This window comes from Aplysia californica, unplaced genomic scaffold, assembly GCF_000002075.1.
Source record: "Aplysia californica isolate F4 #8 unplaced genomic scaffold, AplCal3.0 scaffold00120, whole genome shotgun sequence".
Taxonomy (NCBI): domain Eukaryota; kingdom Metazoa; phylum Mollusca; class Gastropoda; order Aplysiida; family Aplysiidae; genus Aplysia; species Aplysia californica.
This window is the reverse complement of record NW_004797390.1, coordinates 604489-625109: the sequence shown is the minus strand read 5'-3', so window position 1 is coordinate 625109 and position 20621 is coordinate 604489. Positions and strand designations below refer to the sequence as shown.

The following is a 20621-nucleotide window of genomic DNA, read 5'->3' as shown; positions in this document are numbered from 1 at the left end:
AAAAAAAAAAAATCTGATTTAAATTTTAAAAATCGATTTTTTTTATTTTTATAAAAAAAATCACCAACCCTGCTCGTTCGTTAACCTGCCCATACCAGCAAGCTGGAACTAATTTCAACACAGAGAAGCGGGCTAAGACCCCTACATACATGTCTTACGGGCAAAGTACAAAGCATGGGAGGAGGTGAAGAAATTGGAAGAAGAGAAGAAAAAGGAAGAAGTGGAAAAGAGGAAGAGAGAAAGGGAGAGGAAAGGGTGGAGAAGGAAGAAGAGAAAAGAGGAGAAAAGTTAACGAAGTTGGAGAAGCAGAGAGCAGGGAAGAAGAAGAAACAACAAGGAGATGAAGTGGGAGTAAGGGAAGGAAGAGGAAAGTACACGCAAAGATGATGAAGCAAAAGAGAAGAAAAGGAGAGAGTGAGGAGGAGGACGAGGATGAAAAGGAGGTGGGATTGGGTTTTTTTTTAGCAGAGGTTTAACGGCGTTCGCAACTGCATAAGGTCATATGAGCGCCAGAAGATTAGAACTGTTACAAGAGAGTAACAAACATCAAAAAGAAGAAGGGGAGATAAGGACGATAGGTGTTTGATAGGAAAGAAGAAGCAAACCACACCAGAGCACCCGCCAACCACCCACTGGGATTGGTTTACGACGATGACCGCTCCGCAGATGAGAGTGTTTCAAGAGATCCGAATCCGTGTTATACTTGTGGAGGGTGGGGTGAGAAAGATGGATGGGTGGGTTGTGACGTGTGTGAGTTGTTGAGTTGTGATTGTATCAACAGGGGGGTTGTGGTCGACAGAGTGCTGTGTTGAGCGAGATGTCAAAGTAGAGAACTAAAGCATTGTACGTTTGTGTGCCATGAGTGGGAGTAAGATGTTCATTGTTTGTTGTGATACATGTGAGTAAGAGTAAAGTGAAGTATTCATGTATGTGTGGGAGTAAAAGATGTTCATTGTTTGTTGTGATACGTGAGGAAGAGTGAGGTGAAGTATTCATGTATGTGTGTGAGTAAAAGATGTTCGAGTGAGTTTGTTGTGATATGTGAGGAAGAGTAAAATGAAGCATTCATGTACCTGTGTGTGAGGAAGATGTTCATATGAGTTTGTGATATGTGTGGAAGAGTAAAATGAAACATTCATGCATGTATCTATGTGTGAGTAAGATGTATGTGAGTGTTCTGGAGGTTGTTCTTTTTAGTATGTCAATAAACATTAGTTCGACAGTCTTAGGCCCACTGTACAAAAGGAGTTCGTCTTTGCTTCTTTCCTCTTTTCAAACACCTAGTTGTGCTTCAATTTGAGAGTGCTGGTATGAGGGGGGAGGGGGTGACGGTATGGGGTGACCGACTCCTAGAAAACCCGACACGTGACGGTATGGGGTGCATGCCATGACATGCGTCAAGTCTCGGTTAGGGGCCTTCTTTATACACTATCAGACTAAAAACTTCACCCCACACCGAAAGGAAAGGCTGGCCTCTCAACGAAACAAAATTTTGGGTCGATGTTTTTGAAAGAGCTGAAGTTATGGCAATACAAAAGTTCACTTCCGGAAATAGTCATCACGAAACACTAAGGCAGACTAAGGTGACGGTATGCCGTGAGGGGGCTCTAGATCTAGCCTGTAGACCTAGATTATATATCTAGATTAGGAGCAGAAGGCTAGATTTGAGTCTAACTACGTACAGAGAGTCACAGAAACATGCCTCCAGCACAATTTAACGCCATTTTGCCCGAAGTGATCCCGGTCTCTACCCAGCCTGAGGCGAGTCACGAGTGAGGCAGGACAGGAAGCCGGAGTCACGAGTCACAGGAAGTCGGCATTGATGTCATGCTGGACAAGAATCAGAGTCCGAATAACATCTTTTCATATTCGGACTCGAGTCCTAGGCCTTCTACCCTAGATCTAGAATCTAGATCAGGTTACATTGAAACTGACCAAGGCATTTCATTTTTTTGGAAGATTGAAGAATACCGGACCACTCGTAGATAGCTATACGTTATTGTGCGAGAATGTGGGGTGGGTGGGGGCGGGTGGAGGACGTGGGGGGGTTCAGGGGGGTCTCCCCCCTGACTAAATTTTATGAATAGATCTACGGCCGGGTCCGAGATTCTCCATTGAGAGATAAAAACTGGGGAAAATCATGAATTCCTAAGGCCTAAGGTTGAGACATAGGCAAAGTCAGTCTGCTGGTCCGGTATTCTTCAATCTTACCCATTTTTTTGTTTGGGGTAACTATTATTAGAGTCTACTACCTAGCCAGTTGAGATAGAATCTGTTTCAGTTTTAGTTTCTGTTCTACTTTGTCTTTTTCTAGATTAGCTGCTTCCATCTTCTTCAGTCAGTCACCAAGTTTTTTTGTGGTGTGTTTGTATTTACCCACTGCTCTTTCACTTTTACACATGGTCTGATGACCACGGCAATTGCCACTGCACTGGGCGCTTTTTCGGTAGTTCCCACCCCGCATTTGTTATTCGCCGGTTTTGGCCCCAATCACAATTTAATGTTTTGCAGTTGTTAGGTTTGACATCTTAGCTTGCCGCGAATCAAACGTATATAGATCTAGATGTAGGTCAGGCTCTATCAAATAAGGGGGGTGGGAACTACCGAAAAAGCGCCCTGCACTGTACTTGGACTTGATCTTGGGGCTACGAATCCAGTGCCAACACTAAAAATACTAAATTACTACAGTAGACAACACTAACACACACACTCTCATCTCTCACTCAATCACTGTCGTGACATTTAAAAACCCTTTGATTCGAGTACATGTATAAAAATTACCTCTTTCTCGTCTCTCTTTCTCGAAAGAATGGACGACACATGTTTGTCGACATCTTGTTTTCTTTTGAACATCTTGTCAGATTCTAGATTTATGTTCTATTCGTCTAACATTCGCACACACTTAGAATTGCGCCGCCATTTTCGATTTTCGAGAAAAGTTAAAAATATGGTTGCCAGTGGAGTTGCCTGTATGGATTTTTAAATGCCACAAAAGCAGGCCAAATAAATTTTATATTTAAATTTGAGCACAATAATACTTTTGATAGAAAATTATAGCAGTACACATTTTTTATTCCAAATTTTGTCACAAAACATGTATCAATTTGACTCAGTACTCCGTAACATTGAAAAGATTTTGATGGAAAGTTCAACCAAAGCCATTCCCAATTTTGACACGAAACATAACAGACTTTTTAAAAAATAGATATAATATAATATAATAATACGAAACTTATAAGCAGCGTTCAGCGTTTTCTCAGACTCACTGTCTTTGTCCTAATGGGAAAATTTTAGTTTAAAATTGCAGTACATAATATTATTCATTCTCCAACAAAAGCTAGATTTGAAATTATAAAGCACACTCCCCTGGTACTGGTCAGTCTCTTCAAACCCGTTTTTAAAATGGGCAAGGTGGATTTTTATATTGGTACTGGCACTGTACACTGCATTCTCTAGATCTAGTACTAGTAAGGAGTAAGGTAACGAGCATTCACATTCAAAATCCCAGATCACTTGCTGCGAGAAGACACTAACAAGTCTGGACTCTGGTAGCACTGGTCTCTTCAAAACCGCCTCAAAATGCTCCATCGATCATTGTGTATAACCAGTAGTCAGACCTTCTTACAGAGAGGTGGGAAGAAAAACTAGCCTAAGTGTTATTACTGGAAAAGACAAGTTCTCCGGGAGCTGAAGTCGGAGGTGCTGAGCCTGGGGTGCGCTCATAAAATGTTATCAGTACCACTCACACTACATCATCATCATCATCATCATCATCATCATCATCATCATCATCATCATCATCATTGCCTTTCTCACCCTGCACCAGGGTATAGGCCACGGACAAACACCTTCCACTTTTCTCTATCCTGGGCTAGCCTCTTGATGTTATTCCATGTCTTCCCACTTTTCTGTACATCGATTTCTGTGATTCTTCTCCAGGTTCCAGCTTCACATACTACGCTACCTTAGAATTATAAAGTTCTATTTTGCATTTTTAGCTGTTTTGAGTTTCTTGACCATGAGATCAGAAACCTAGTATTCTATCTGTTCTATCAAAACCTTTATATAGCTTGTTCGGAGTCGATCAATTAATATATTCAAAGAATTAGAGTCTACATTCGAAAAAGCTTAAACTTAAAAAAATTAACTTTAACACCAAATTGATCAAAACTAGGTACTGAGAGGTAGAACCTCATAATTCTGGGATAACGTATGCCTATATAGTTATAATGGATGAGTCTATACAAAAAATGACATTATACATGTACTGTCTCAAAGTAGACCGGTTTGCTGGCTAAAACGCTGCTCGTGCGGCGGAATCTCCACCTGGTGATACGCATGTAAGATAAGATACATCTTTATTGTCCAGATCCTGGCTGGTTTTGTGTACGTGCACACACACACACACACACACACACACACACACACACACACACACACACACATACACACACACACTTAAGATGGAAGCATTTTGATAGACGATGGTAAAAATAACCTTCTATATCTTTCTTTGTTACAGATCAGAAGCCTAGGTCTTTTACTTCTGACTGATGTTTTTATTTGAGGGAACAAGGGATGTTTGTTGTCTTAAAAGATGGAATTTTTTTTTTTAGTGCAAGCTGTTATGTACAATTCATCCAAGTATAGGGGAATGTAGATGTTGAAATTTTACATGCTTTCCATATTAGTCGATTTAGTTTTTCTTTATCTTGTTGTCTTGTGTTCCCGGCCCATGCTGTTATACAAAAATCGATCATACTTTCTATGGTTGAATGGTAGAGCTGTTTGTTTCAATGTTTTTGTGTGTGTATATGTGTGTGTATATTCTGTGTGTCTGTGTGTGTATGTGTGTGTGTGTGTGTGTGTGTGTGTGTGTGTGTGTGTTGGGGTCATTGGAGTATCCCAAAGCACCTATAAATAAATCATTGATGGTCTGGTCTGGAGTATCCCAAAAAAATAAAAATACGTAATATGCGTCGTATTTACTTCGGTCCCAACACTGATTCACTAATCAGGAGATACTTAACGAGTAAAGGTTATTTATTTAATATTCGAATTTCCCATCGGATCGGGTGGGTTATCTTGATTACAAACGGTTTTTAACAATCTCCTTTATCTGCTGGGCTCTTAAAATAGATCTATCTGGTCATTAGGGTTGGGCAATGAGTCTCTTTAGCAAAATCCGAATAATAATGTTAGTCACCTTTTCGGTAAATAATATGTTATGAACCGATTCGGCAAATGGGTTAGAACCACTTCGACAAACGGATAAGAATCATTTCAACAAATGGATGCACCCACTTCGGCAAACGGGGTAGGAAAGAGAGTTTAACAGTTTGAATTCGAAAAATGTTTCGTTGAGAATTATCCGATTATCCGAATATTCATCCGGATTTTGCCCACCTCTACTGGCCATACGCTGCATGACATCGCAGGCCTGTGTATTTGCTCTGGTAGATTGCGCCACAACTGGGGTTTTCCCCCCGTTACTGAGCCAAAGAACTGTTGAGGGCGGAAACAAGATAACAGCAGGGACAAGGGAGACGAGTCACCTTGGATAGAGCTGCGAGAATTGAGGACAGGAAGAGGCGATCGTACCATTTGTTGTCGTTGTACCGGAGACCATGTTCGTCTTGGAGCTCCTTCTGCTGCTCATAGGTACGTTATTGTTGTTGTTGTTGTTGTTGTTGTTGTTGTTGTTGTTGTTGTTGTTGTTGTTGTTGTTGTTGCTGTGTGTGTGTGTGTGTGTGGTAGCCTATCCGTTCGAAATGTTCGGAGCCCCGAAGAGTGTGCTCTTCACCAGGGCCACCGCCTCCCTTGGGTAGCGGGTGAGGCAGTCCAACCTCCCTGAATCCTCCCCGAAGAGATGCCACCGCCGGGCCTCCGTGGCGGGGCATCTCTGCAGCCAGTGCTCCAAATCTTGGGGCTCCTCGCTGCACAATGGACATATTGGGTCCGATGTTTTGTCTATTCTATATTTGTAGGCTCGAAGCCCAGAGAAATGACCGGTCCTGATTTTTGCCAGTAATGACTGGTCACTGCGGGACATAATAAGAGCCTCTCGTTTTAAGGAAAATGCCCTGTATACTTCCTTCGTCCGCGTGTGGCATATAGGGGGGTCTTTTGTAATTAGTTTTATCTGGGCGCACGCACTGTCATAAGTAATTTGGCGGCCTGGACCCGGCAGCGCTGTTGCCAGTTTGGTATTACTGTCAGCGAGATCGTTGCCGAGGATATCGCGGTGACCAGGGATCCACTGAATCGTGGGTTGAGGTATTGCATTATTTATGCGTAGTCGCATTTGGTCGAAGGATGGTGATGTTCCCACTAGTGCCATGCATAGTGATTGACTGTCGGTGAAGATAGCGACCGAGTTAGATGCATCGCACTCTTTGTCAATCCAGTCAATGGCCATTTCCAAGGCTCTCCTTTCTTCCTCGAAAGAGCACGTAAATATGGCGCCTTTCTCCCTCAATGTCTCGTAGGGTTGGACGGGTTCCCCGTTGTGATGACGACTCCAGCGCCGCCGTCCGTTGTTCCTGCCCTAGCCGAGCCGTCAGTGTAGATATTGTACTGTGCGCCAAGCTCTCGTGCTCGACGAACAGAAGCGCTTTGAATCTTCCCACTGGAGTCACTCCTTCCGCTTATGCCGTACAGGTGGGGGAAAGTGATGTCGGGGTTGATTCCACGTTCCCAGGGCCTGGTTTCGAAGTAAGTGATGGGCCTCCTCTCGCAGTCGAACAGATGTGGGCTCTTTTTGCTGACGTCTTCGGCCCTTTTTCGGAAATTCCTGCGTCCTTTTAGGCGTCTGTGCACTTGTTCCGTTGCCGCAATTCGTCGAGGGTGGTCGTTGTTCAGTCGGAGGGCCTTCTCTCTTGATCGGAGACAGTTAGCATTTATTAAGGTGGACTGAATGCTTGGGACCCCCGTTTCAGCTCGAAGTGCCTCGATCGGTGAGAACTGGGCTTGGGTGGTAATCAGTCGCAGACATCTGTTTTGAATCACCTCCAGATTATTTATCAGAGTTTTGCTCAGCCACGGTTGCCAGCTGCTGCTCGCAAAGTTGAGAACACTTTGTATATGAGTGAGGTAGACCTTGCGTAGGTCGTCTTTCCTCCATCCCCATTTTGAGTGCGCTACAGCGCCGAGCATCCTCATCTTCTGTGTGGCCTTAGCTATTACTGTCTCAACCTGTTTCCTGAACGTGAGCCTGTGGTCGAGTGTGACTCTCAGGAGTCTTGCGTAGGGCTCATACCTAATTGACGAATTATTTATCGTGATGCACGGCTTCCATTCCGAGTCAGACGTTGCGAGCGTGAAGAATGTAGTCTCGCTCTTTGAGCCGTTTAGCGTGAGTTTCCATCGCCTGCTCCAGTCAGCAACGATGTCCACCGCTCTTTGTGCCAGACTTTCGGCGTCTCGTGTCGTGCGTGATGAAGCGAGGATAGAGACGTCGTCAGCGTAGAGTGAAATTGTGAGATCGTCCGGAAGTAGTTTCGCCAGTTCGTCGATATAAAAAAGGAAGAGGATGGGTGCCAGGACCGAACCTTGTGGGAGACCTTGGTTCATTTTCCTGCTATTACTCAGTATTCCATTGAATCGGACTCTGGCTTGACGATTTTGAAGGAAGTCATTCAGCCATAAAACGTATGTATCATGGACACCTCTGTCCAGGAGGGTGAGGAGTAGGCGTTCTCGCCAGACCGTGTCGTATGCCTTTGAAAAATCGAGGAGGACGAGTACCGATTTCTCCTTCTTTTGGAAGTCATCGGAAATCTTCTGCGTAATTCTCAGAATTTGGTCTTCCACACATCTCCCCTTCCTGAAACCAGCCTGCAGTTAGGAGAACCAGCCGTTCCGCTCGGCCATGTCGTACAGTCGTTCAGATACCATTCTCTCCATAACTTTGATGACACAAGATGTGAGGCTTATCGTTCTAAACGACGTTAGTTCCGATGCTGGTTTGGCGGTCTTGAGGAGGGGGACAATGATGGCGTCTTTCCAGACTTGTTGGACATCAGCTGAGCGAAATGACATGTTGAAGATGGAGAGCAGTTTCTTCAGCGCTTTGGGACCCAGGTTTTTGAGGAAGGACGGAGGGATGTTGTCTGGTCCGGATGATCCGCGGGACTTCATCTTTGCAATGGCATTCCTCAGTTCCCCGATAGTGAAATCGGGCTGGTCTGCCCTTGGGTTGTTCCGTAAGTATTTCAATCGCTGTTTGAGTTGCCAGTTTTCGGCTCTGTCTTCTTTCGACATGTTTAGACTGCAGACGTTCGCGTAGTGGTCTGCGAATATGTCCGCCTTATGCTTGCTTGATGTCACCAATCGCCCATTGTGTGACATTGCTTCATTTGGCGAGTTTGTCTCAGGGGTACCGTTGAGGCTTTTTATGATTTTCCACATCTTGGTGTCGTCCTGTGAGTTGGTGGTTTGTTGGTGGTTTTCTCGAGCAGTTTTCGCCAGGCGTCGGTCTTAGCATCGTTGATCGTCTCCTGGCCACGTGGCACGCCTCTAGCCATTCTTTGCGGCGGGTTCGCACTTCTTTCCGGAGTCTATTTCGCCTCAGGATTGCTCTTCGAACTGTGGGGGTTTCCCATGTCTTTGTGTGCCTGCCTGGTTTCACAGTGCCGACAATACGGGTACCGGCGTCCATGAGGGCAGTGTGGAATTCAGACACCATGTTGCGGTGCGGATGTGGTTGTTCGACGGCATTCTAGTCACAGTGTCACGTTCAGCGGCGTCGGTGAAAGCTTTCCAGTCGACACCGAACGATTTCCAGGTGACTTGACCCTTGAATACTGATCCATGGCTGACCTCAGTGTTAAGGGTCACGGAAATCGGCGCATGGTCAGAGCTGTTGTTGTTGTTGATGCTGTTTGTGTTATTGTGTCTGTTGTTGGCTCTGAGCTTATACTCATATGGGATAGAGCAAATATATAAATGAAACCTATTATCATAATTATTATTGATGTTATTATTATTGTTATTGTTATTATTATTATTATTATTATTATTATTATTATTATTATTATTATTATTATTATTATTATTACATATTATTATTATTGTTATTAATATTATTATTATTGTTATTATTATTATCTTTATTATTCATTAAAAAAACCAACAAACAAATCTTAACTTCCAAAAATCTCAAACACTAATCAAGATATTCTACTTTTTACGACAGGAATCTAAAGGCAGGACCTATATTGAGGTAATAGGGCAACTATTTTTTTAAAATTCGGTTGTTTTTATGGATATAGCATGACTTTGAATTTCGTGAAGTATGAACGAGTTGAAAATACAGACCCAACCTGACATAATATGCTCATATACACAAGGAGAAAAAAATAAACAGTTCATTATCTTGGAATATGGATATCCTATCGCTGTGTTCCAAATTTGAAGTCTCTAGGGCAATAAGTAAGCGATATTAAAAATTTTAGGATTTTAATGTCATGCTGTCCATGAAAAACACGGGTTATGGAAGTATTAGTAGCCATATAAAATACAATTTCACTTACACCATGCTTATCTCAGCCAAATAATATACAGGATTTGATATCCAGACACATTCAGGAATTCACCTGTGCCTCAAAAACGATATTTTGACCAAATTTTCAGCACATGTCCCACCCAACCGCCCATAAGGCCCTGTGTTAAAAGTTGGAGGCTCTCGTGGCCTAGAGGTTAAGGTCTTGGCCTCTTATTCAAAGGTCCCAGGTTCGAACAATTTTATTTTCTAAAATCGTCGCCTTTCACCTCCTTTCCTGCTCTCTTGCAATTTTCTGTCGTCAGCGTTCGTCTTCTCTTTCTTCCGCCACCCCTTCACCTCCTTTGGCCCCTCCTCTGGGCTCCGGACTATTTCTGCAGCCTTTCTACTGCTACTCCTTGGCTCCTTCCTACTGCTGTCTTTCTGTCACACCCCTGATCTTCTGGTAGGAAAGATCTACTCCTAGCCTTCTCGGACAAGGGCGAAAAATCTCGGAAGGCCCGTGTGAAAGTTGCGCACGTTAAAGATATCTCTTTTCCTTCATATTTAAACCAAGCACACACATATGACCTTATGCATTTGCGAGCGCCGTAAACCCCCTCGTAATTATGAACAACCTACCAAACAAAAAAGGTAATCTGATATCAAGTATCACTGTGACAAGTTTCGACTGTCTGTCTGTCTGTCTTTTGGTTCAGTAAAAGGGAAGGGGGGGGGGGGGAATGCTGAACCTGAAGGTTATCTCAATTTTTATAAGGGTCACATTTTACCAAATTTCGCTCATGTAACAAGCATAGTGAAGAGACTTAAAACCCGCAAACAAATTTGAGGGAAAAAAATGTCGTTACTGTGGTGATGTCGGCCATATTGGATTGAAAAAATGTCGTTACTGTGGTGATGTCGGCCATATTGGATTGTATTGACTTGTTTTACGCCATGAATACCGCACTTATTTTTCATGGAAATATGTTAGTTATTTGTACGCTGTTAGCAGACAGAAAATCTACTCATTTGTTTTTGACATTTGTCTAAACGAATAATAAAAAAATAATGATTTTTTTTCCTAAGGTAGTATTCAGGTTTGCCCAAAAAAATAAATAAATAAACATTTTTAAAAAATTTAAAAAACGTGAAAATATCCACCCCCAGACACCACCGTCAAAAATAAGATTCTCTATACAAAAACAGACAAATTTTTATTCTAAAATCTTCTCTTCATTCTGAGAAATTTTCATGAAGATAGAGGTAAAAAATTGTAGAGTTAACCAAAAAGGTATAATATGGAAAAAACCGCGTTTTGAGAAAATGGCTGATAAAGAAAAATAGCAGATTGACTTTATTAGGACATGGTGGCGAGTAACATGCCCGGCATGGGGAGAAATAAGGCTTTAGTGGGATCTAAAGCCATGGAATAATTGTAAGAGAGGCTGAAAAAGCCAAAAATGCGTACATCTCAAAATCCAATGATTTTGACCCGAAACCGGACATTCAGGGAGCAGTTGCCCCCCCCCCCCCCACCCCCACCCCACACCCCCATCCCACACCCCCACCACAACCACCACCCCACCCTAACCCTTAACGGACAGGAGTCAGTGGTGTACCAATTAAGCACTCGGCGTTCGCATACAGGAGAAACGAGTTCATATCCTGTTTAGGGAGGAATGTTATCGTTTATCTCCGTCATTCTGTTGGGAAGTTGTACATGTATAATTTCTTTTAGTTCTGGTAGGTCCCGGCAGGGCTGAAGCACTCTGACGTCTGCGAGCTTTCCCAAATTGTATTGAGAGGGACTTGGGTTTTCTACTTTATACAAATGTGTCACGACGTAGTGAAATCAGGCATTTGTAGGTTTTTGGACATGTGGAGGTTTCATTTAAAGCTTGTTCATTGCCTTTCTTTCGGAAAAAATACTCATCTATCATAAATAGAAGTCAAGATATTAGCGATTGAAGGAGGTGGAAGTTGCTTAGTTTCAGATGTAAAACTAGCGAGAAAACGGCAGCCGAAAGTTTGGCGACTTTCAAAGCTTGAGAGTCCTTAGAAACTGCAACAAACATTTTTGTACCTTAAGTCAACTTTTTCCAGTAAAATCGACACAGGGGAGGAGCGACTCTTGATATTGCCGATTTTGTGCTCGGCTATGCACAAAGCGATGTTGGCTGATTTTTTAAGATAAACCATTTTTTGGGGTCTAAAAATGACTAGGAAACAATTGAGAAAGCCTTTATTCTCCTCGTGAATTGATTTTGAAAACATGAGAGTGGGTTAATATAGTGAATGTTCACAATAATTGTCGTTTTTCGCAAAATGTGATTTTGGGGGAGTTTTTTTCCTACTTCCTCCTTAGTTTTAATCCTTTTGACATGAAACTTTCAGGAAACATAGATGGCAACGCTACCATCAATGTAACAAAGAGATATTGGCAAAAAATTACACTTTTCCATTGGCAAGCGATTACGGAACCGAAATTTAGAAAAGGTTTTTTAAACTTTGGGAAAATTCTTTTTTTTTTTCTTCAGCACTTATTGAAAAAATAAACCTCGCTGTTACACTGATAGGGACTCGTGCAGGTATACTCTCACCAAACGTGGTCACATTTGGTCAGTAAATAAGAAAGCCTTAGGGATTTGAAATTCATCGTTTATTTTCAAGATGGCGGCCGTTTCCATAGCAACCGCTGTAGCTATATCAAAATAAGATTGCGTATCAAAAGATTTTACTATGCCTAACTTATATGTGTACTTAGATTTGATCTCAGGCAATAAACATAGAAAATGGTCCTCAAAGGGTCGCTCCTCCCGGTTGACTCAAAAATTAAAATTCGATAAAAATTGGCATACGGACAGAAAAGTGCCAGTTTCTTCGATTTCATTACTTTTACAAGCGCCTGATTTCACTTCAATAATATTATAATTATATATAACAATGTAAGAAAACTAAATGGATCAGCAAGAAGTAATGTTTAACCAAAGACCTAAGTATGTAAGGTGAGTAAAGAATCAAGTGTCACGCCTGCTTTAAAGAGGAAGTGACGTTTGTGTTGCACCACATCCGCTGAGGTAGCTGGTCACGTTCCCCCCCCCCCCCCCCATTAAGCCATAACGGCACAGTTTTGTAGTACCTATCCCTTTCATCGCTCAGGTTAGGGCAGTGCAGTAAGTGGTCTAATCCACCCCCCACCCCCCGCCTCTCCCTCCTTCAACCACCTATCCCCATTTTACATGTCCCGCGACAAGACTTTAAAAAAAATATATTCAAGCCAAAATAACATTACCCAGAAAAACATAAAAATAATATTCAAAATGGCGAACAAAGGGAGTGTCGTTCTCACATACGCTGTCACTATGACGCAACTAAATGTCCTGTTCCCTTGTTCTTACTGAACCTTGGCTCTGTGACTCTGTCTCTAACCGACTAGATATCTGATAACTGTAAGACCTAGTATATAGGACTCCTGTAACATGCGACCTGATAATTTTTTTCTATCCCCAGATAGTGATAGACAACTTAGGCTATGTGTACTTTTCATTTTAGGTTGATCTGCCATTAATCAGTACGTGATAATCAATAATTTAATCTTTTATCCGGACCACGAGCATACTCATAACAAGGACCTGGCCAGGCTACGAGTAATTTCGGAAAAGCTATACGGTAACGTCGAACAGCTAGCTCTGCTTGTAATGATTAAATACGTGAAATTTCATTTTTTCAACCAACAATGGTTTTTTGTTTTTGATGGGTGTAGAAGCTAGAAACATGTCTAGAAAACGCACGTTCACGACCGACGAAGTACTTCTTGAAGTGGCGCTGGGTTGTAAGGGGGAATGAGACTAATTTGATGAATATGACTCTAAATCAAATGCCGTAAATACCTTGGTGGATGTTAACAAACAGGAATTGGACTCATCTAATAGGGGGGCGGAAAATTGCGCAGATTGTGCAATGTTATGCAACGGATTACTCTATAAGCCGCCTTCCTATGGATGGTAAATTGCCCAGGTTTTTAAAGTGTGGTATCGATTCCAATGTAGCTGTGGTCGAATCAAAATTGCGACCTTGAGTGTTCACTGAAAACAGTTCGAGTAGTATATCTTACTACCAGGTTGGCGTTACAATATACAGCTCATTACAGCTTATCAGATTAAAGAGCTAACGCAAGCAGAGTTCCACGACAAGATGGCCAAAAGAATGCTTTCCGTGAGACTGTAAATAATAATATGGCTTTTATCTCCACGTTTATCAAATATTTTAATCAGCGATTTATAAATCCAAGGGGACGTCATGGGAGCAGCTATCAGGGTCAAGTTACTTACATACTTACTTTTTCTTACTTTTTCATCTTCTGTTGCCGTTTAGCGTCGAGGAGAGATGCAGTGTTCTATGGTAGGCCAGCTCCGCAGCTCTTTCAGTTGTGATGTTATGTTTTCTCAGGGTTTGCTTGACACTCTCAATCTGCCCTTTGCGTGGCCTTCCTTTTCCTTTATAGCCTGAGTGCTTGGTGTTGTAGGCTCTCGAGGCTGGCTGGCCAGGTGACATACGTAGCAGGTGGAAAAACTATTTTATTCTGTTTTTCTATGTAATGTAGGCAGGACTCAATGCCGATAGCTGCTCTTACTTCTTCATTTCTCTGCCTGTCTCGTCTTGTGATGTTAAGGATTTTGCGGAGATATTTCATTTCGCATGCAGTTATTTTGCTTTCATGGGTTTTACTTAACGTCCAGGTCTGGCACAGGTAGCATAATGTTGGTATGAATATTGAGGTGGTAAGCTGTCTCTTTGTGTTGGTGGAGATGCTTGGATGAGATAGGAGGGGTGCGAGCTTGTAGGTGACAGCGTTGGCGTTTTGGGTTCGTATTTCTATTTCTCTGTCTATGGACCCGTTTTCAGAAAAAGTGCTGCCAAGATATTTAAAGTTGGAGGGTGGAATACACCACAAAATCTACATGGTGAAAATTGGTGTAATTCCTAACCACATACATTTTTCAGATACTACATTCAATTTATAACATAACTGCCAAGTTTCCTTAAAATCTAAGAGTGAATGTAAAATTACAGCAGTGTGAAATATACACACTGAATTCCAACTTGTATGGGAGGGGGGGGGGGGGGTGAGGGGGGGGGGGGCGACTCCAGCACGGGTACAGAGTCCGTGGAAGTACGGCCCGGATGAAAAGAGTTCAATAAATTTTAATACTCGTCTTGACTTAAGATTAGTGCTGGGTGGCTAGGTTTCCGATTGTTGAAAGCGAGGAATCGTACAAATGGAATCTGAACCCAATGACTTACTTTCTTGCTTTACTTTATTTTTCCGAACCTGCGGACATTTGGGTTTACTTACTTTCTAAAGATGTGATTTCTTCCGGTGGTTACCTGGTTGGCTCCGAACATCTTCAGGATTTAGGATAAACTTGATTTCGGAACACTACGAAGCTCCAACTTTTATTATTTTAAAATACATTTTAAAAAAAAAGAAGATTTTGATGATTTAAGTAACTGGTAACCCTTGGTTTACGTAAACATTTTAAAGAGACGGAACTTACCTTCCGTAGCATTAATCGTGGGAATCGGTTCTGGAAGTGACCCTTCACCCAGCTCTACTTAAAATCGTCCTGTTGAGGAAGATGTTTATGTAAAATGTAAGTCCAAAGCTTACTTTTGTATCTTTGACGTCCCGACTTTCTCACATGACCGGATCAGATCAAACATATCCGACCCGACTTATGGGATCGGTGTGCACATCAAATAAAGACCAAACAGGACACACTGAGAGAACTGAGGCCCCGATAGATAAACCTGCTTGTAGAGATATTGACTGAAAACGTAAACAGATAGGTTCAGGTAACACACGCGTTCCAGTTACTGACTCATCTTCAGTTTGTTTTTATGCTTTATAGTCCCTTTCGTTAATCCGTTTTAACTGCGCAACGTGTTAGAGACATTTGGCTATGCACATTCAATTGTATGTGCATAAAATAGTTGTTTGAGAGGGGGATCCATTTACTGGTGGTATTTAATTAGGCGTGAGAGCTAATTAAAAATCACTCATTTAGCTATTTGACCAAAACCGCGCACCATACAAAAAAACCCAGCCTCCCATGCCGGATGTGTAGCTGACAACACTTTTCCCCGCTGAAAGAAAACTCAAGCTTGAAAACTCAACACACACACCTTTCCGGTAGACCTACGCTTCGTGGACAGGTTCACAGAGCTGCCGTTTTACTACGATTATAAGGCGCAACTGTTGTGAATAGTTTTTTAATTTAGCCAAAAGACTAAAGCAGAGAAATTAAATACCATCATAAGCGCTATAGAGTAGAGAAATTAAAAACAACCACTGCAATAACAACGCTAACGCTAGCAAAATAGGCGAAAAAGTATGGTGCTCCATTGTGACCACAACCTACTAATTCTTTGGGTACACCAAATGCAGGATATGGCGATTGATGACAAAACAGCCGTAATATTCCGTTCTTAGACTTTGTTTGAGAGTGAGTGTTTTAATTTTTTGTGGAATAAGTGTTACTGTTCCATGAATGGGTTGGATAAGCGAAAGAATAACATCATGTACATACAGTAATGGACATGATGACTGAGCATCATCGTAATGCACGTTAAGTATGGCTTTGAGTCGAGCAAATCCAACTTATAATTTCTTCACTTGATGTACATAAACTATGCATACAAATTAAGAAAACAACTCAAAAATGAACTTTATCAACAAACTATTCTATGAGTCAACGATAAAAAAAAACACATGTCCATATCACTTTTTTCTTCATTAAGCACCATGGCACGACAATTCACTCGCCTTGAACGTGACGTTGCATTTCCTGAAACGAGAGGAGAGGATGAGAGAAGATGTCAAGAAATCAACTGGGACCTTTGTGCTTTATGCTAGACTGACACTGAAGAACACTCGATTTGCTATACTAGGGGGAGGGTGCTGGATATGTCTATGTGACAGAAAGACTTTAAAAATGAAGAATTTCAGTTAACAAACTCAAGGTAAAACGTAAACACAGTTGAGGAGGTCAGAACTGGAAGAAAAGCCGACCTGCTGATCTGCCTCATGTCCCTGGGCACTCAAACGAAGAAAACAACTTATTCGGTCCCAGTAATCAACTCCTCCAGTCAGGAGCGTTGAGGTTCTAATGGAGGTCGACGAATTTGGTGCAGATCCATCTCTGCACAATTCCAGACGATCTGCTCGACGTCACAGACCTGGGGCAGGATGAGTTTGATCTGAAGTGTTTATATGCAGACTTCACATCAGAACCTGACCTTGAAACAGCTGCAGAGATTCTGCAAGTGCCGACTGTTGAAGAAAGCTGGATGGTTGAAGCCAAGGTACTTGACGGGGCTGCAATTGTCCAGATGCATGGAACAAAGCTTTCAGAGACATTACTTGAGTACTTAACCAGCATTTTCGAACCCTACATTCAAAGGCAGTTATAGGGTGTGAGAAGAGTTGATGTGGCATGGGATATGTACTTCCCAGACCGCCTGGAGGCTGCTGCAAGGAAAAAGAGGGAAAAGAAAGGTACTTTAATTAATATCTCTAAAGCTGGTGTGGTCGCCGATAGCAAGGTAAACGTTAAAGAGGCACTTACGATTGGCAGGAAAGTACATGCTGAAATGACTGGTATGTGCTATGGCAAGGTTTCCTTTTTTAAAAAGTGACCAAGCTGTCACATTCAAGGTGATGCGTAGACCCGTGCAAATCCTGAACGACAATATCTTTATGTCATCTGAGATGTACCAGCGACTGCTTTCAATGGCCTGTGTCCGTGGTCCCCCTTGAATCTACTTTATTCAAGTATAAGTTTTCACCTGTGGCTCCTGCCTTATTTCACGACAACGGGAGTATGAGGAAGACGGACGAATGTCTCCTGGCCAATCACATCATTAACACGTCCCAAAACATTGTTGTAAATAATGTCAACGACAAGCCTCATTATCTGGTGTATGATGGCATCCACATCCTTCATCGTCTAAACTGGATAAAGGTTGGAACAGTGGAAACATTGTGTCAGCTATTTGTCAACTGTTTGCTCCACAACAGGACGCCAGCTATTCGACTTTGTGTCGTCTTTGACAGTTATGAAACTATAACTACCAAAGCACCTGAGCAAAAGAGAAGAAAGACTACGTACACACCACATCCAGTCGTTGATCTTCATCACAGCACAAATCTGCGGACTGACAAAGATTCATTCCCTACCAATCTTCAGAATAAGCAAGCATTGATGCGACTCTTAGGGTCGTCACTGGAAGAAAAAGACAGTTGACAGCTCTACTTTTGGGGCAAACAGATGCCAATGTAAAAGACATCACTGACTTAAGAGTCAAGTTCTTGTCATTCCTTTACTGCAGTGAGTGGGCCTTACTGATCTTCGATATCAACATATCATCTCCCCAAAGTACGTGCCACTTGAACGGATGGCCCCAACAGAGAGAGCCGCATCACCAGGTTAGTAAATGGCTTAATCTGCGCACTGTCTTTGACGTTGTTGATTACGACTTTACTGTGAGTGACAACATTATGAGTCAGGTGATAACTGACAATGCTCCGGCCCCAGATGAACTGCTACGTGAAATCCGCTGTTCGTGTAAGAGCAGCACTCCACCATGCAAATCCTGTACTTGCTGCAAGTACAACATCTCTTGCAGAATACATTGTCATTGCAGAGGACAGTATGAAAAGCTTCAGAAACGGACACAATTTAAATTGGGCCTAGTGAAGGAACCGCCGAGCTCAGTATCTTCTAGTTTACACATTGAGTGTGCCTGGCCCACGACGCGGATGGAGTGGAAGGGGACTGGCTCTCTACCAATCAACGCAAACAGACTTGTTCTTAAGTAACAAGGGTAGGAAAGACTCTATAGCTCTTCAGAGCAACCAGTCTAGAGGAAGGAAACCCATACACAGCAGAAGTCATACACTTATGACCATTACTCAAACAATGGAAGTGGGGAGTTCCAAATGTGAAATCACGAAAAGGTCTTATTTCGCCCTAATTTTACTATTTTTACTTATCTTCCCAGGTTTACCAAAGAATTTTCCTGAAGCTTGGCATACAAAAGCCGAGCTGCATGCTATGATCGAACAAGGATTTATTTTTGAGGTTTATATGATCTCACCATATTTTTTTGTTTTAACACGCATATTATTATTATCTCAATCATGTGTTACCGCCAATAGGTAACTTAAATGTAAGTTAATTTCATTAACAACATAAATTCTGTGTTTTTCTTGTTGATATGTTGAATTTGATACCAAACACGACCATATTTGAGCTATTTTTAAGATGACCTTGACAATGACCTTGACCTTTTATAATCTTTAAATGCTAATTAAGTGATAACTATGGGGTCACTTTTAAAAATAAAAGTATTTCTGTGTTTCATTTGACTATCTCTTTCATTCTGAACAAATAAATGACATCTTTGAACAAATTCGAAAATTGACCTTTTTGACTTTTATTAGGTTAAAATTAAGCATGTTCCCCAAGGGCGATTTTGGTTGAATTTTTTTTGGTAGTACTTAACAGCTCAAAGTTCAAGTTGGCCCAAATATTTGGCTGTTATCTTTTAAGTCCGGGTTCGATGTCAATTTTTACTGGCCTAGTAGTAGTATGTCGGCGTGACCTCATTACATGAAATATTATTAGACCCTATTTTTGCCATTTTTATATGCCAAATGTATTTTTCATTATCATTCGTGAATGATAGACAGAAATCTTACATTTTGAGTTCTCCTTTTGTGTCTGGATATTTGTTGACAATATAATGTGGTGGTCTAGTGAGTAGACTGAGAAAAATTATAGTGACCTACTTTGACAGCTGGCCACACCCACTTCCGGTCAAGGATCATCATGGATCCCTTGCTTATTTGAAAGGTAATTGTCTTAGGAGACATATGCACCTTACAGTATGTCTCTAACATGAAGTGCAGCATACCCCTAATTTTCGCCATTAAGGGACCCCACTATTAGGAAATCATTCCGAGTTAAAAAAAATAGGAAACTGAAATTGTCAAAAAAAATAATTAAAAAAATATCGTGGACTTCCCCCAGTCGGCATCGATATGGTTGAATAAAGCATCAGCAGTGTAATCGAATGCTTACTCAACGAGCTTGGGAGCATACAAAATTATAACTCGTAAGTAATATACTAATATGTACATACACACTGGGCCAGTGTTAAAGAAAAATTCATTACGCAGAAAGTACGAGAGTATTAAACAATTTGCCAAGAGAATGAGATGTAAACGGTTCCATTAAACAGACACGATTTATCTCAAATAATACTAATAGATAGCATTTGTACAGCGCATATCCCCGCTCAACAGCAGGCTCTATATTATTACCCCAGCAGACCATAGAACACTCCGAAACATTCTCAGCTCCCCGGAAAGCATACAGTGCAAGCTGCGGATTTCACGCGCTCAAACACTATCAAACTGACAAGATCTTTCACTGTCTATAGCTGGGTACCCATTTCCACCTGGGTGAAGTGAGGAAAATTCGTGTAAAGTGCCTTTCCCAAGGACACAACGTCGAGCCCCTGACAGGATTCGAACCCACGACTTTACGGTTGCGAGTCCGAGACCCACACTTATTTTCATCCAATGCAGAAGGAGAAAGCATCACAACCAAGTTTGTCAAGATAATAAGTTTCGTAAATTGTTCCAAAAAGGGATACGCTTTATCTCATTCCATATTGATTTTTTTAAATCAAATTTTTAAAAACAATTATTGGGATCCAAAATTTAATGATGTGCCAAAGAACGATTGCTCCCTAGTAAGCGAGAGTAACTAACGTCATGGTTATGATAAAGGAAAAAGAAGTGTACTGTTATGAAAACTGGAAGGGCAAAACAACTGTTGAAATACACACTCACAAATATATATACACACACACATACACACATATTCACACAAACACAATATACACTCACAATCAAACACACATACACAGACATACACGCACATATATTCACATAAACACACATACACACATACATACCAGAGAGTTTGATACATACGAAGACATACACACAGACGCGCGCACACAACACAAAACACACACACACACACATACACACACACACACACAC

The 20621-nt window shown here is 41.7% G+C and overlaps 2 protein-coding genes across 2 annotated transcripts in view; one reads left to right on the top strand and one right to left on the bottom strand.

The window, feature by feature from the left end:
• LOC101846497 (ranBP2-like and GRIP domain-containing protein 3) overlaps positions 1-2938 on the bottom strand; it is a gene marked incomplete in the record, with an annotated part of 88555 nt that extends 85617 nt beyond the window's left edge. Inside the window, 1 exon segment of the mRNA XM_035969148.1 lies at positions 2782-2938. Within this exon segment, the coding sequence (XP_035825041.1) occupies positions 2782-2853 (72 nt within the window).
• Positions 2939-5514: 2576 nt separating this feature from the next.
• Positions 5515-20621, top strand: part of LOC101862263 — a 20648-nt gene continuing 5541 nt past the window's right edge. Inside the window, exon 1 of the mRNA XM_005096051.3 lies at positions 5515-5661. Coding sequence (XP_005096108.1) covers positions 5628-5661 — 34 coding nt within the window. The 5' untranslated portion in view covers positions 5515-5627. The remainder of the gene's footprint in view (positions 5662-20621) is intronic.